Source organism: Nicotiana tabacum, chromosome 8, assembly GCF_000715075.1.
Source record: "Nicotiana tabacum cultivar K326 chromosome 8, ASM71507v2, whole genome shotgun sequence".
Taxonomy (NCBI): domain Eukaryota; kingdom Viridiplantae; phylum Streptophyta; class Magnoliopsida; order Solanales; family Solanaceae; genus Nicotiana; species Nicotiana tabacum.
Genome location: NC_134087.1, coordinates 76,767,725 through 76,783,173, shown reverse-complemented (window position 1 = coordinate 76,783,173; position 15,449 = coordinate 76,767,725). Strand labels below are relative to the sequence as shown.

At 39.0% G+C, this 15,449-nt stretch overlaps 1 protein-coding gene across 1 annotated transcript; it reads right to left on the bottom strand.

Annotated features, from left to right (window-relative positions):
* Positions 1-451: 451 nt before the first annotated feature.
* Positions 452-2,772, bottom strand: LOC107770030 (large ribosomal subunit protein eL30). Its single transcript, XM_016589286.2, has 5 exons — positions 2,614-2,772; positions 2,413-2,518; positions 1,667-1,768; positions 796-864; positions 452-704 (listed from the first exon to the last, which is right to left on the bottom strand). The coding sequence occupies exons 1-5, from the start codon at positions 2,632-2,634 to the stop codon at positions 664-666; spliced, it is 339 nt and encodes a 112-aa protein (XP_016444772.1). The 5' UTR covers positions 2,635-2,772; the 3' UTR covers positions 452-663.
* Between the last annotated feature and the right edge of the window lie 12,677 nt (positions 2,773-15,449).

Below are 15,449 nucleotides of genomic sequence, written 5' to 3'. Positions count from 1 at the left end.
GTTTTCTTAAATATTTTCACACTTCGGAATATTTTACATCGTTAACACCCGATGTTTACCTCAGACCAATAAAAAGATCCAATGTTTACACCAACCCAATAGAAGCACAAAGTGGTGCCTTTCCATTTAAACAGCATTTCAACATCTAAACTTCCATATTGACGGGAAGAAAACTAAACATCCACTACAATGTAAAGATCAGTATCAATTAACGATGAGATATTCCTTTTACTACCACCAAAAAATCCCTGGATTGGCCATATTGGTTCTGTGCGACAACCAAGATATAACATCCTCAAATACAATATAGGCAGTATTGTAATGGCTCAGAAGAGTTTGTTCTTTCTTTAGGTCCTAGCAGGGGAACCAACCAGGTTAGAATTGTTACTGAAGGTATGTGTTTGTAGCTCAAAGAAATAGCTCAGAAATTTGATAGTGCAGCATGCAGAACTTAAGCAACAAATGATAGTCAATTAGAAGATTCAAAACTCCAGGAAAAAAAATTGATGTCGTTAAGATTCCAAATACCATCAAAACTTCCTTTAACATCACCACAGTAGCAAAACTCATCTACACCAGATATTTTTCTCAATAAGGAAAAACGGCAAAGTTCCACTAAGATTGAGCAGTGTCCAATGGAGCGATCTAACATCAGCTGCTATCTCACTGGTCACCAGGCATGCTCTTAATGATATCAGAATCGCCTGAGTGGGAGAAACAGAAAGTACTTTAAACGTCAAAACAAAAATCCATGTTTAACCAACACTAATTGAACAATCAAGAGGGTAAGAATACCTGGATCAATGATGCTGAGGCAACAGACTCTGAAATACTTACCACATGCAGTCCCCAAATCTACGTTGTCTGAAACAAGAAGAGATATTTAGGGGAAGAACCATAAATCTACAAGAAATGACCGTAGCAACAATACCAATCTAAAGAACTTGAAGCAAATATAGTGACCACAATCAAGAGCTAGGGTAACTAAAGTTATTCAAGGAACAATATGCTAAGAATGCTCCACAAACAATTGCAGTTTTCTATTGAGAGAGGTGTTAGCCCTATATGAAACCTGGAAAGAAACTCAGTTTCTATTATTATTCTTCTTTAATCGATTTGAATTTCATGCTATAAGAATAAAACAACACATGTAAGACGAGAAGTCACCAAAGAAAACACAGATACTCATATGCATGACACTAAGCTTAAAGAAGAGCAATATTCCAGACACTATTTTGATTTATAGATTGGTTAGTTAATCTTATACCCAACAAACTCACATTTACCCATAACCCATCTCATCTAGCAAGGTTTTTTTTCTTTTTGTTGCATTCCATCTCCTGATTTTTCAATCTTAGACATAATACCATTCAATCAATCCAACAACAAAACTAAAGACGTATCACGTATGCATTCCAAATATGATAACATTATAAAGGCCTTTGATAAGCTGACCACTGTTAAAAAGAAAATATGAACATTTTCCATGACTTGAACAAACATAAGAGACATTCAACCAAAACTCTAAATAAAATGACACTTCTAATTAACATGGAAACATACAAACAGAAGCAAATTACTTCATAACACCCATACAGAGGAGGACCGAAGGAGGCATTAAAGGCAGCATTTAGACATCTAAGAGCACATAGACAAGAAAACTCACTTCCATTGTAGTGGTGGACTCCAATCTTCGCCAACATAGCATAGTACTCTATCTCAGACTTCCTGAGAGGAGGGCAGTTGTTGGCAATGATGACGAGTTTGCCTGCAATATGAAAACCAGAATGTACAACCCAGTTACATCACAGGCAAATTAACTCCCTCTCTTAACAGTCAAAATCCATATCCAGTAACTTAAGATCCTTTCCCTATAAAACTCATAGCAACCCTTCTCCAAAACAAATGCCTCTCACGAATAAAAGCAAATGACTAAAAAGTAAATGCAGTGGCCTTCCTCTGAATCTTTCTTCATCTTTTAAGTTCCCTAATTTCAAACACACACACACTAAGTATGCCGGGGACAGAATCAGCCAAGCCTACTATGAATCCAGTACCGACAATACCAAAACAGTGACTTTTCCTTAAATGTTTTAGCTAGTATTATCTTAATTGAAGCTAGTTCAACACTACCACCAACACAAAAGCGACCAATCTGGACCTCAATCGAGGATAATATGATACTAAAATTAGATGTATTCTCGTATTTCTAACGTGTCATTCTCTTTTGGACAGAGGTAATATTTCAACAATGCAATTTACTAATCTACAGTACAGAATAAGTAATCTACTTGTACTCAACTAGTTCCAAAATGCACAATATTCAGCTGCCGATCATGCTTTTAACCACCTTAACAAAAACAAAACACATTTTTGCCTAAAATAAGAGCATAGAGAGTTGACTAAGTGTACCTTTGGAGTTTCTAAGAGTTTTGAGAACAGTCTTGTATCCCAATGTGTATTTGCCGCTCTTCATTACCAGAGCCAGCCTGTTGTTAATACTCTCATGAGTCTTCTTCTGCAATTAACAATACATGAAAAAAAAATGCTTCTCAGATCAACCAAATCACACACACATACAAAAAAAATATAGATATATCAAGAGATTCTTACGGTTTTCTTTGCAGCAACCATGGTTGGCTCTGGCCTGGAGAAATGTAGTCGGAAATTATAGGAAGAGGCAAATGCGTCGACGGCGGTAATGAAGGGAGTTTTCTCCTATATAACCATACAACAATAACTGGTGAAATCGCTAGGGTTTTAGAAGAACGACGTCTTGGTGGGCCTGTAGTTTTAAGGCTTGTGAATATAGGGCCCAAGTTTGAGATTTTCCTGTTCTGAGCCCAATAGATTATTCTCATGATAAAGGTAATTGTGTATTTGTGTCCCTTTATTCTATTGGGACAAATAGCAGACCAGTTTCATTGTTTGCAATACATAGATTATACATTAATTACATATAATCTATCTATATCTATAATTTATGCTAAATATTGAACGACTAAAATATCTTTCAAATATTGATTGACTTTTATACCCTTAAATATCCGTATTATTTAAGAATATAATTATAAATCACCTAAGGCTAGAACACTATTTTGATTTAAACTACAATATACAAAGTTGATTTTGAGTCAAATTCTTTTGGGATATGTTCAACGTAGCCTAACAAGTCTACAAAGTTGATTTTCTAATACTGAAGTAAATCTATGCTGAATGACACTGTAATATTCAATACCTTTGCCTAATATTTGAGTCCAAATTCAACTAAATCTTGCATATATTTTCCCTATTATTATTATTGCTACTACTATTATTCTCATCTGTCTAACCTACTACTATTACTATTATTTAAGAATTGCTTTTTGTACTTTGTATGTATTCCTAAAAAATAATCACTTTATGAAACTGGATGTTACGTATTTTATAATTTATAACGCAAGATATATTCGTGCAAAGCATGAACATAAAGACCAGTATATTATATTAAAAGCACGAAAGCCCTTAACGAAATGTCGCTCGCATTTTTTTACCCTTTAAAACACGGTTTTACATCGGATAATCTTGTCATTTAGCGCTTCTCCAAATATTTAGGACATTAAAGTCAAATAAAATTTAGTTTATTAAATTTTTCCTTATTTACATTAGGTTAAGGCCTTTAAAATTAATTAAAAGATTTTCTTATTCTAACAAAAAGAGAAATAGAAAACTTAAAAAACTTGCCTAACGTTAGTTAGGTAAACATGGAAACTTGAACGATTCTAATTAACTGCTACATAAAGAACGAAAAAGTGAATAGAGTTTCTATAATTAACTATAAAATTCTAACAATTTATGAAGATTAAAGTGGCCGATCTCTTATTTAGTCCTAAACTTGTACATGTTTTACTATTGTTAGAATTAAATACCACTCACTTTAAATATGATTTTGAGCATCCATTGTTTTGATTAAATTACTGTTGTTCTTCTCTAATTTTATCATATTTCTTAATTTATGGAAATTAAAAATTATATATTATTCTATAGATTACTGTTAGTGTTTGTCTGTTATTTTGTACATATTTCTAAAAGGTCACAAAAGGATAGTTCTTGCTATGAAAGAATGTCCCAATCAAGTGCCATAAAAATTTGATTTTGGTAGCAAAAGATATGTCACGACCCCAAATTCCCCGGTCGTGATGGCACCTATCACAGTATTAGGCAAGCCAACCCAACAAGTAACCACAGTAAATTCTTTTCATAAAACTATTTTCTAGAACTGATTAAGTCTCAAATTCTCATAAAAAATATATAAATCAACTGAAATGTGCGGAAGACAATACGAAGTATACCAACACAGCCCAACAATCCAGTGTCACAAGTCAAGAGCCTCTAAATACATCCCAAACTGACTGAATAATACATCATAAGTCTATAAATAGCATAAAACTAAGATAGGAAGGAGGAAAGCAGGGTTGCGAACGTCGTGCAACTACCTTGCAGCCTACGGTAAGCTCTGAGAGTGCTGATAATCCTCACTCTGCTGCTCGGGCACATGGATCTACACACAAGGTGCAGGGAGTAACGTGAGTACGCCAACTCGGTAAGTAACTAAAGTAAATAAGGTCTGAGTGCAGTGATGAGCAGTTTAAAATCATATAAAAGTGTTCAACAGATTATCAAGTCAAATTCAACAGTTTAATAGCCAGTTACTTCGTAAAAACTTCAGTTTCAATTGATATACCTGAAATCATTTATTCAATAGCTTTCAATAGAGGCTCAGTATAAAAGAAGAGTGAAAACAGCAAAAATGTTATAAACGGGCCCCTCGGGCAAGGTATCACTCACAGTATAGCCTCTCGGGCAAGCCTCTCAGTCACTCGTGACTCAGCTCTAGTCACATCTTACTCACACTCAGCACTCCGGCTCAATAATATCTCATAAAAATAGTAATCATAATAACCGTTATGGCATGCACCCCGATCCATAGTTTATAGTCAACTACGCTCACTAGGGGTATACAGACTCCGGAGGGGCTCCTACAGCCCAAGCATCATATCGTTGTTGGGCACAACCCGATCCAATATATATCGTTGCGGCGTGCAGCCCGATCCATATGTATATATAATTTCACTGCGGCGTGCAGCCCGATCCATAATAGATATATAATCCTCACCAATCGGTCCTAAACCTCTCTCAGTCATTAACCTCACGGCCACTCGAGCATATCAGTAAAATCAAGGAACTCAGCCCAAACAGTTTCATATATAGAAATGGAGTGTAAAATCGGTTTTAAACACAATAAACAGGTAAAACATGACTGAGGATATGCTTTCAAAACAAATAGAGTGAGGAAAATAGTAAAAATACCCCTAAAGATCTCAACAGGTCGGCACAAGGCCCCAAACATGGCATACAACCCAAAATATAGTATCAATCTCTAAAATACGGAATATCATAAGATTTCAAATCAAATACGCGGCTTAATAGTCGCTACGGGACGGACCAAGTCACAATCCCTACCGGTGCACGCCCACACTCTCGTCACCTAGCATGTGCGTCACCTCATTTATCAAAACAATATGAAAAATCGGGGTTTCATACCCTCAGGTCCAGATATACAATGGTTACTTACCTTAAATCGGATGAATTACTATTCCACAATGCCCTTGCCTCTCGATTCGGCCTCAACTCGCATCGAATCTAACAAAATTAGAATCATAATATTAGAATATGCTAAGGGAACGAAGCTCATGCGAAAATAATCAAATTACAACACAAATCCCAAAATTGACCAAACCCGACCCCCGGGCCCGCGTCTTAGAATCCGACAAAATTTACATCAATGGAATCCTTATCCCTCCCACGAGTTCATTCATATCAAAGGTACCAAAATCCGACCATAAATGACCCCTCAAATCCGTAATTTTAAGTCTCCATTTTTTCAAGCCGTGACCCCCAATTAGCTACTGATTTTCCCATAGATTTCAAGCATACAACCTTAAAAATCATCATAGAAACAAGTCTAGGGTCCAAAAACCTTACCTTCACGAAATTTCCTTGAAATCCCTCTTCAATTTGCTCCCTCAAGCTCAAACCCGTATGAGAAAAATGATAAAATAACCAAAAGTTCGCGAAGGAAACCTTATATACTTTCTGACCCAGGCTTTTTGCAACTATGGTCCCTACAACGCACTTGCGGTACCGTATCTGCGGCCAAAGCACCGCACCTGCGGTTTTCACTTAAAACCAAAACTCCGCACATGCGTCTCACCATCCGCACATGCGGTCTCGCAGGTGCGACCAATCATCCGCACCTACGCTTCAGCCCTTCACGCCAACTTCCGCATCTGCAGCTAGCCTTCCGCTTCTGCGGTCCCGCACCTGCGGTCCCCAACTGCAGGTGCAATTATGATAGTGGTTCAGCAGCTTCAGCTACAAATCTCAACTCCAAATCTCCCGTCAACCATCCGAAATCACCCCGAGGCCCCCGGGACCTCAACCAAAAGTACGAACAAGCCATATACTACTATCCAATCTTATACCCAACTTTGAATCACCTAAAACAACATCAAATCAACAAAATACATCGAATTCAGGCCTAAAGTTCCAAAAAACTTTTGAATTCCGCTTTTGATCAAAAAGTCTATCAAACCTCGTCCGAATGACCTGAAATTTTGCGCACACGTCACAAATGACACAACAGACCTACTCCAACTTTCGGAATTCCATTCCGACCCCAATATCAAAATCTCACCTATCAACCGGAAAGCGCCAAAATTCCATTTTCGCCAATTTAAGCCTAAATCTACTGCGGACCTCCAAAACACATTTCGATCACGCTCCTAAGTCCCAAATCACCTCTTGAAGCTATCCGAATCATAAAAACCAAATTTCGAGGTCGAATGCTCACAAGTCAACTTCCAGTTGATTTTCCAACTCAAAGGCTAACTTTAGAGACTAATTGTCTCAAACCTTACCAAAACCATTCTGGATTCGAACCGACTAACCCGATCCATATAACACAGATAAACAGAGCAATAAGAAGCAGAAATGGGGAAAACGGAGCGGTAACTCATGAAACGACCGGCTGGGTCGTTACATCCTACCCCTCTTAAACAAACATTCGTCCTCGAACGAGTCAAGAAATATACCTGAAGCCTCAAATAGGTGAAGATATTTGCTCTGTATCTCCTGCTTGATCTCCCAGGTAGCCTTCTCCACGGGCCGACCTCTCCACCGCATTTTCACTGAAGCTATATACTTTGATCTCAACTTTCGAACCTAACACTCTAAAATAGCCACCGGCTCCACATCATAAGTCAAATCATTATCTAACTGAATCGTGCTGAAATCCAAAACATGAGACGGATCGTCAATGTACTTTCGGAGCATAGAAACATGAAATACCGGGTGCACACTTGATAAGTTGGGTGGCAAAGCAAGCTCATAAGCCACCTCCCCAATCCTCCGAAGCACCTCAAAAGGCTCAATGAACCGAGGACTTAATTTACCCTTCTTCCCAAATCTCATAACACCCTTTATGGGTGAAACCTTCAATAGAACCTTCTCACCAACCATGTAGGACACATCCCGAACCTTCCTGTCAGCATAACTCATTTGCCTCAACTGCGCTGTACGAAGCCTCTCCTAAATCACCTTCACCTTGTCTAAAGCATCCTGCACCAAGTCTGTACCCAATAGCCTAGCCTCACCCAGCTCAAACCAACCAATTGGAAATCTACACCGCCTCCCGTACAAAGCCTCATATGGAGCCATCTGAATACTCGACTAATAACTGTTGTTATAAGCAAACTCTGCGAGTGATAGAAACTGATCCCATGACCCTCCAAAATCAATGACACAAGCACGCAACATGTCCTCCAATATCTGAATAGTGCGCTCGGACTGCCCGTCCGTCTGAGGGTGAAAAGTTGTGCTCAATTAAACCTGAGTACCCAACTCTCTCTGCACGGCTCTCCAAAATTGTGATGTAAACTGAGTACCCCTATCTAAAATGATGGAAACTGGGATACCATGCGAACGAACAATCTCCCAGATATAGATCCTTGCTAACCGCTCTGAAGAATAGGTAGTACAAATAGGAATGAAGTGCGCGGACTTGGTCAGCCGATCCACAATCACCCAAATAGCATCGAACTTCTTCAAAGTCCGTGGGAGCCCAACTACAAAGTCCATGGTGATTCGCTCCCACTTCCACTCTGGAATATCCATCTACTGAAGCAAGCCACCTGGTCTCTGATGCTCATATTTCACCTGCTGACAATTGAGACACCGAGCTACAAATCCCACAATATCCTTCTTCATCCTTCTCCACCAATAATGTTGTCTCAAATCCTGATAGATCTTCGTGGCACCCGGATGGATGGAATACCGCGAGCTGTGGGCCTCCTCCAAGATCAACTCCCGAAGCCCATCCACACTGGGCACACATATCCGGCCCTACATCCTGAATACCCCATCATCATCAATAGTCACATCTCTAGCATCATCATGCTGAACTCTATCCTTCAGGACAAGAAAATGAGGATCATCATACTGGCGCTCTCTGATGCGATCAAATAAGGAAGACCGAGAAATCACATAAGCCAATACCCAACTGGCTACGAAATATCCATCCTCATGAACCGATTGGCCAAGGCCTGAACATCAACTAGAAGAGGTCTCTCCTCAACAAGAATATACGCCAAACTTCTCATACTCACCGCCTTCCTACTCAAGGCATCGGCCACCACATTAGCCTTTCCTGGATGGTACAAGATAGTAATATCATAATCCTTTAGCAGCTCCAACCATCTCCACTGCCTCAAATTGAGATCCTTCTGTTTGAACAAGTGCTGGAGGCTACGATGATCAGTAAACACCTCACAAGACACATCATACAAATAATGCCTCTAGATCTTCAATGCGTGAACAATGGCAGCCAACTCTAGATCATGAATGGGGTAGTTCTTCTCATGGGGCTTCAACTGACGAGAAGCATAAGCAATAACTCTACCATCATGCATCAACACACACCCAATACCAACTCTCGAAGCATCATAATACACTGTATATGAACCTGAAGCTGATGGCAAAACCAATACTGGAGTTGTGGTCAAGGCAGTCTTGAGCTTCTGAAAGCTCGCCTCACACTCATCCGACCACCTGAATAAAGCACCCTTCTGAGTCAACTTGGTCAAGGGTGATGCTATAGAGGAAAATCCCTGAACAAAACGGTGGTAATAACCCGCCAAACCAAGAAAGTTGCGAATCTCTGTGGCTGAGGACGGTCTAGGCCAACTCTGAACCACCTCTATCTTCTTCGGATCAACCTGAATACCCTCGCTGGACACCACGTGCCCTAAGAAAGCCACTGAACTGAGCCAAAACTCACATTTGGAGAACTTTACATAAAGTTTCTCCTCCCTCAACCTCTGCAATACAACTCTCAAATGCTCCACATGCTCCTCCTAACTACGCGAGTATACCAGAATATCATCGATGAAAACAATCACGAATGAGTCAAGATAAGGCCGAAACACGATGTTCATCAAATGCATGAACGTTTTTGGGGTATTGGTGAGCACAAAAGACATAACAAGGAACTCATAATGACCATATCTAGTCCTGAAGGTTGTCTTAAGAATATCCGAGTCCCTGGTCTTTAATTGGTGATAACTTGAACGGAGATCAATCTTAGAGAACACTCTCGCTCCCTGAAGCTGGTCAAATAAATCATCGATACAAGGCAAAAGATACTTGTTCTTGATTGTTACTTTGTTCAACTGCCTGTATTCAATTCACATCCTCATCGTGCCATCCTTCTTCTCCACAAATAGAACAGGCGCACCCTAAGGTGACACACTAGGCTGAATGAACCCCTTATCAAGGAGTTCCTAAAGCTACTCCTTCAACTCCTTTAGCTCCGCTGGTGCCAAACGATACGATGGAATAGAAATGGGTTGAGTGTCCGGCACCACAAATCAATATCCCTGTCTAGTGGCATACTCAGCAGGTCTGTAGGAAAAACATTGTCGCGCCCCATTTTTCCCTCCTCGTGGAGAGAGGTCTGTGTTTCAACATTCCATGAGGTGCAATGACTCATTTCCCTTTTGGGAGTTGGGTATTTGAAGAGTCGCCACATAACGGATTATGGTGTGTTAGCGCACCTACAGTGATTAACTCTTGGGTTGGTTTGCATTACCAGTGATTAGGGTAAGGGCTCGAGATAACTTAAAGGGGAAGATGTTAGGCACCCCTCTTGGTCCACAACTGTGGGTCCCGACCAAACTTATATTTTATAAATTAGTCCATACAAATAATTGAATCAAATAGGTGTAGCACGTTTGAACAAGTCAAGTAGTGAAATAAAGGTTGAACAAATTATGAAGAAAAGTTTTAAACAAGGAAAAGGTTAGGGGCTAAAGAGGGGTCCTAGGTTGTTTATCCTACGGGATCACCCCACGCAATGTCTGGTAAACACTCCTCAATGAGGGGCTACATGTGACATTAGCGTGTAGTCATCATATCCCATGTCTACCCTTCCCATCCCCTTATCGGTCATGCAAAGCGAGTGTTGATCATCGATTCCTATTGTGTGCTGCTACCCGTCCCTTCTTAATAGTCCCGAAGGGAGTTAGGACCTCTTCCTATAGGCAGTTCTAGACATACCCCTAAAGCTTAAAGGCAAAATTCTAAGGCGCATCAAAGAAAAACAATTTAGGACTTTCAAATAAATGGAGCAACTAAAGGCTCATAGTTTCCTCCGCAAACGAGCATACATGCATCACGACTCAACCACAAATAAGGTCTTTAGCAATCAAAGTTCTAAAGCAGGATTTCTAAATGATTATGCAGGAATAAACCACTTTCAGATGCAGAAGTCACAACCTATTAATTGCCTAAGATCTCTTTTAAAAGCTCATTAGGATTCAGAAATGTTGAGTGACAGAAACAGCTTCAAACCAGTGTCAGTTTTGAAAATGCCCTAAGGCTTGCCTATATGCAGGACTGATACTTATGTTAATGTAGAAACAAGCAAGTTCGCGAATATCTAATGAGATTACAACAAATTTAAAAGGACTAATTTTAGAAAAAAGAGTTATTGCCCGATTTTGAGAAGTAAACTAGGCGAGGTACACTTGATCTATTAGGCTAATTCGAATTACTAGACAGAATTGCGAATTAGATCATGGCATCTAGGCGTATTACTGTTTTTAGTCAACTTGTAGTAATATATGAAAGGCATGTTGAATCAGAATTACACCATATAGGCATAGTATCTACACTTGAGTTGATATAAAACATGATGACTTGGAACCTAGAAACATAGTTTCTACATGACAAATGCAGGATTTAAGAACATAATTTGTATATGATGCAAGTGACATTAAAAGTGAAGTCCTTATAGGCATGGTTTCTATTATGATGCAAATGAGATTAAAAGTGAAACCCTACAGGCATGCTTCTACTATGCAAATGCAATCATATTCAACAGGAACAAAAACCCTATAGGCATGTTCTCTAGTGAGTGAGGCAAGCAGATTCGAAATTAAATCCTAAAAGCAGGATTTCTACCCAAGTTACCCCATAAGGTATACATCTACCCACCCTTTCACTAAATGCCCCAAATATCTGTTTACAAATTATTACAGGCCAATAAATGAATTACATAAGTGAAATAAAATTAAGAAGCTATTCCATAGAGAGCTTGCAATTCAAGCCATAGTTACCCAAAGCCTCCAATGGTCTTTCAATCCTTGTTTCCATAGACAAATCAGAGTCTAGGTGCTTCAAAGTTGACCCCGGGCAATGCTTACACCCAAACTTAATATCCAAGCATTTAACCAGTGCATTGTGGAAATCCAACCTCAGTATGTCAGAGTTCCAAGGGTTCTCAAGGGATCCTAAGGCAGTACACATACTAGAGGGGGCAAAACTTATTAATAAAACTGGTCTGAAAGGTCCATTTTGAAAGCAATTAGTAACAGAGATGGTTGAAAGAAGTTGGATTAGTAAAACAGAGTTCAAACACTTCAGGGTAAGACCACACACAGCAAGTGAATGAATTCAGTAATCACACATGGGGTTAAGGGGGTTTGGGGATACATATACATTAACTGCAGACACCTGACCCCAGCAGGAGTATTAGGACTGGTATGGACATGCTCAGAGATAGTTGGACACTGGCATAATCACAAACCAGTCATGAACACATAGAGGAGGGATATGGGATTTGGGATTCACAAAGTGGTAAGTGCACAGTAGGTAAAAGAATACAATTGTCCAAGCATGCTTGAATCACACAAAGGGAATACATGAATTTAAAGGGAGGGGAATCATATCAACATGCTTAGATACAGACTTCACAACAAAACCACAAGTAAAAGCAGGCCAGAAATAAAAGAAACTAAAATAGGAATAGAAACATGTTGTTGTTGAGACTTTAAATTACACTAGGACATACCAGTGAAGATAGAGGTAAGCAAAATGAAAGAACCAAGGTTTATAGATGATAGCCTGGGCTTGCAGTTGGCTAATAATAGTAGAATAACACCGAGTTTTTTTTAAGTAAGAGAGGGTTTTTTGAAAGCCAAGTATCGTGTCTTCTTAATGAAAGACTTAGGGTATTTATAGCTTTGAAAATAGGTAGAAAATAGGTAACAAGTAAAGATTCAGCACAATTATGGAAGTAATCACAATTAGAATCCAATTAATACAAGTACTCCCCTTTAATCAAGAAATTACAGCTTGAACGGATACCAACAGGGATAACCAAGGGAAGAAAATCAGTCGAGAAAGATTGGTTTTTACCATATAAGGGGTAGTAAAAGTATAGAGCATATGATTGAGTCTAAGTACAGAATACACTAATTAAGGAAAGGATTCAGCAAGAATGAAGCACCACAGCAAATAAGGAAATGGAATCAATCAACTTAAACAGCCGAGTAAAATTTAGGTATTTATAAGAAAATCTTGCAATCAAACCATAAATTAAGGAAATCAGGATCAATCAAGAGGAGTCATGACTCTGTACTTCAACATATAAATAGAGAAGAATGAACATGCTCAGCAGACATGCAAGGTTAGCCATATCGATAGAAAGAAGCAAGAGATGAGCAAACCAGATGGACACAATCATATAGAAGTGACACGAGTAGGCTAAGGACTTCGTAGAAAAACCCATTCGAAGCATGGTAACCAACAGAAACTTAACAAAGTCAAGTAATCATGGCTAACACACAGAACCAAGAGTGAAGAAAACCAATCTAACACATAGAAACAGGTAAAGAAGATCAAGCCAACACAGAAACAAGTAAAGAAAATCTTTAAGACTCACAGTAACAAGTGAAGAAAATCTTTAAGAAATCAGGGCTTTTTAACAGAGTTGAGTTAAAAAGTAGTAAGAACTTAGAATCGGTCAAGATAGACAAAGAAAAAGGTTTAATCATAAAGAAATCAGTCGAAACAGGTATAGAAAGAACTCTGAAAACCCTGGTTTCTCAAAGGGAGTAAAAATGGTTTAAAGTAGAATATCTTTTAGAAGAAAGCTCGAGAATAAGCAAGTCACAGAAGGAGATAGGCTTAAAGCATAAAAAATAACATAGATCTGAGATATTCAGAAGAGAGTTAGGGTTTCAAATAAGAAAACCAAGTAAAAAAATTAAAGGAACCTGTTGAAACTTCACCGATCGTGACATATAAGGTGTGATTTTGCCCAAAATCACATCGGACACCCATAAGTAAAAGGAACAGAAACCCTAGGTCCAAATCGACATGGCCTGAGACCCTTGAGGGCCTTAGAGATATGAGCAGGGTGATGAGAGACCCATTGGAGGCTTGGGTTTGAAAGGGTGGTCGCCGGAGATGAACGCAGAAGGAGGCAGTGAAAAGTGATTAGAGTTAGGCCGAGAGTGAAGAGAGACGAGAGCATCTGAGGGCGGCACCCTTAGAAAAGTGATTAGGGTTAGGGGGTTTCTCAAAATTAAAAAGGAAAGGTTGAACGAGGGCCGTTGATCTAAGAGATCAACGGTCAGGATTTAGGATGGCTTGGGTCGGGTAAACGTGTATAAGATCTGGGTCGGGTGGTTTGGGTATGAAATTGGGCTGGGAAAGGGGTCCAATTTTGGCTATAATTGAAAGCCAAATTTGGCTATTATTTAAATAGCCAATTTCACCTATTTAATTTATAAAAAATAACATGCAATTTCTGGAATATAAATTTATAAAAAATAACATGCAATTTCTTAAAATGGCTAATATTGCAATTATGTGCAATTTAGCTTTAAAAATACTAAATGTATTTGTAAAAATATATAAAAATTACTTTAGCCATATTTTGGCATAAATATAGAAATTAAATAGATGAATTATCAAAATAATAATTTTGAAAATAATTATTGGGGATTTTATGGATAAAAAGGGAGACAATAAATCAATTTAATCCCTTAAAATTATGGGGAAAATAATAAAAACCTACCTGGACATGCTTATATATGCATATATATGCTATTTTGAAGGTAGTTATGCATATGTAAAATATATAGGGAAAAATTAAGTATCAATAGCTGCCCATCTTTACTTGGAAAGGATGAAAGAGTTTACGGGTAAAGACATGATGACCAATTTTGACCGGACGGGATATTTTGAAAAACAGAGGTCGAGCTCCAGTTTCCGAGTTGCCTACATATCCCTGGTTTTATAAGAATCAGGCCATGTGTAGTTCTGGATTCACCTGCGGAGTATGTCGATGAAATTTTGTAAGAACGGACACGAGGTGTGAAAACGGTTACGGTGAGCATTTAAGGCTCGGAACGGTTGGAAGGAACTGGAGCGGGATTTCTCCTGCTAGGATAGCGGTTGCCTACCGATTACCTGCAGATAAAAGATGCTACAAACGTATTTGCAAAAATTTAAACATGATGCAAATTCCCTTTAGACAATGAAGGTTGTCTTCGGATGATTAAAGATGATGTCCTTAGACCATGACGTCCTGGGCCATGAATTATTTAATGAGGAATTCGCATGCCATGAAATGATGTTCTCGGGCCATGAAAATGGTGCCTCCGAACTATGACGCCTTTGAATAATGAGATGCAAATTTGGGAGAACCTTAGGCCATGGCATGGTGTCTTCAGGCTATGAGGATGGTGACTTTAGACTACGACGCCCTTGGATAGATTGGCGATATTTCAACCCATGATATACAATAGTATGATGTAACAAGAAAAGGCTTAGTCTTGTAAGGTTGAAGGCAAAGCTTAGCCCGAAAGAGGAGCAAATAGGTAGTGCCGGAGAGACAACGCTTAGTCTTGGTGAAAGAATGTAAATAAGAGGCAGAGGTTAGCCTTATGCAAATATGGAGCCTGGGATTAGACTCATGCAAGATTCGGGACAGGGCTTAGTCCCATGCAAATGGAAGGCAATGCTTAGCCTTATGTAAAAATGGAGGCAGGGCTTAGCCTCAT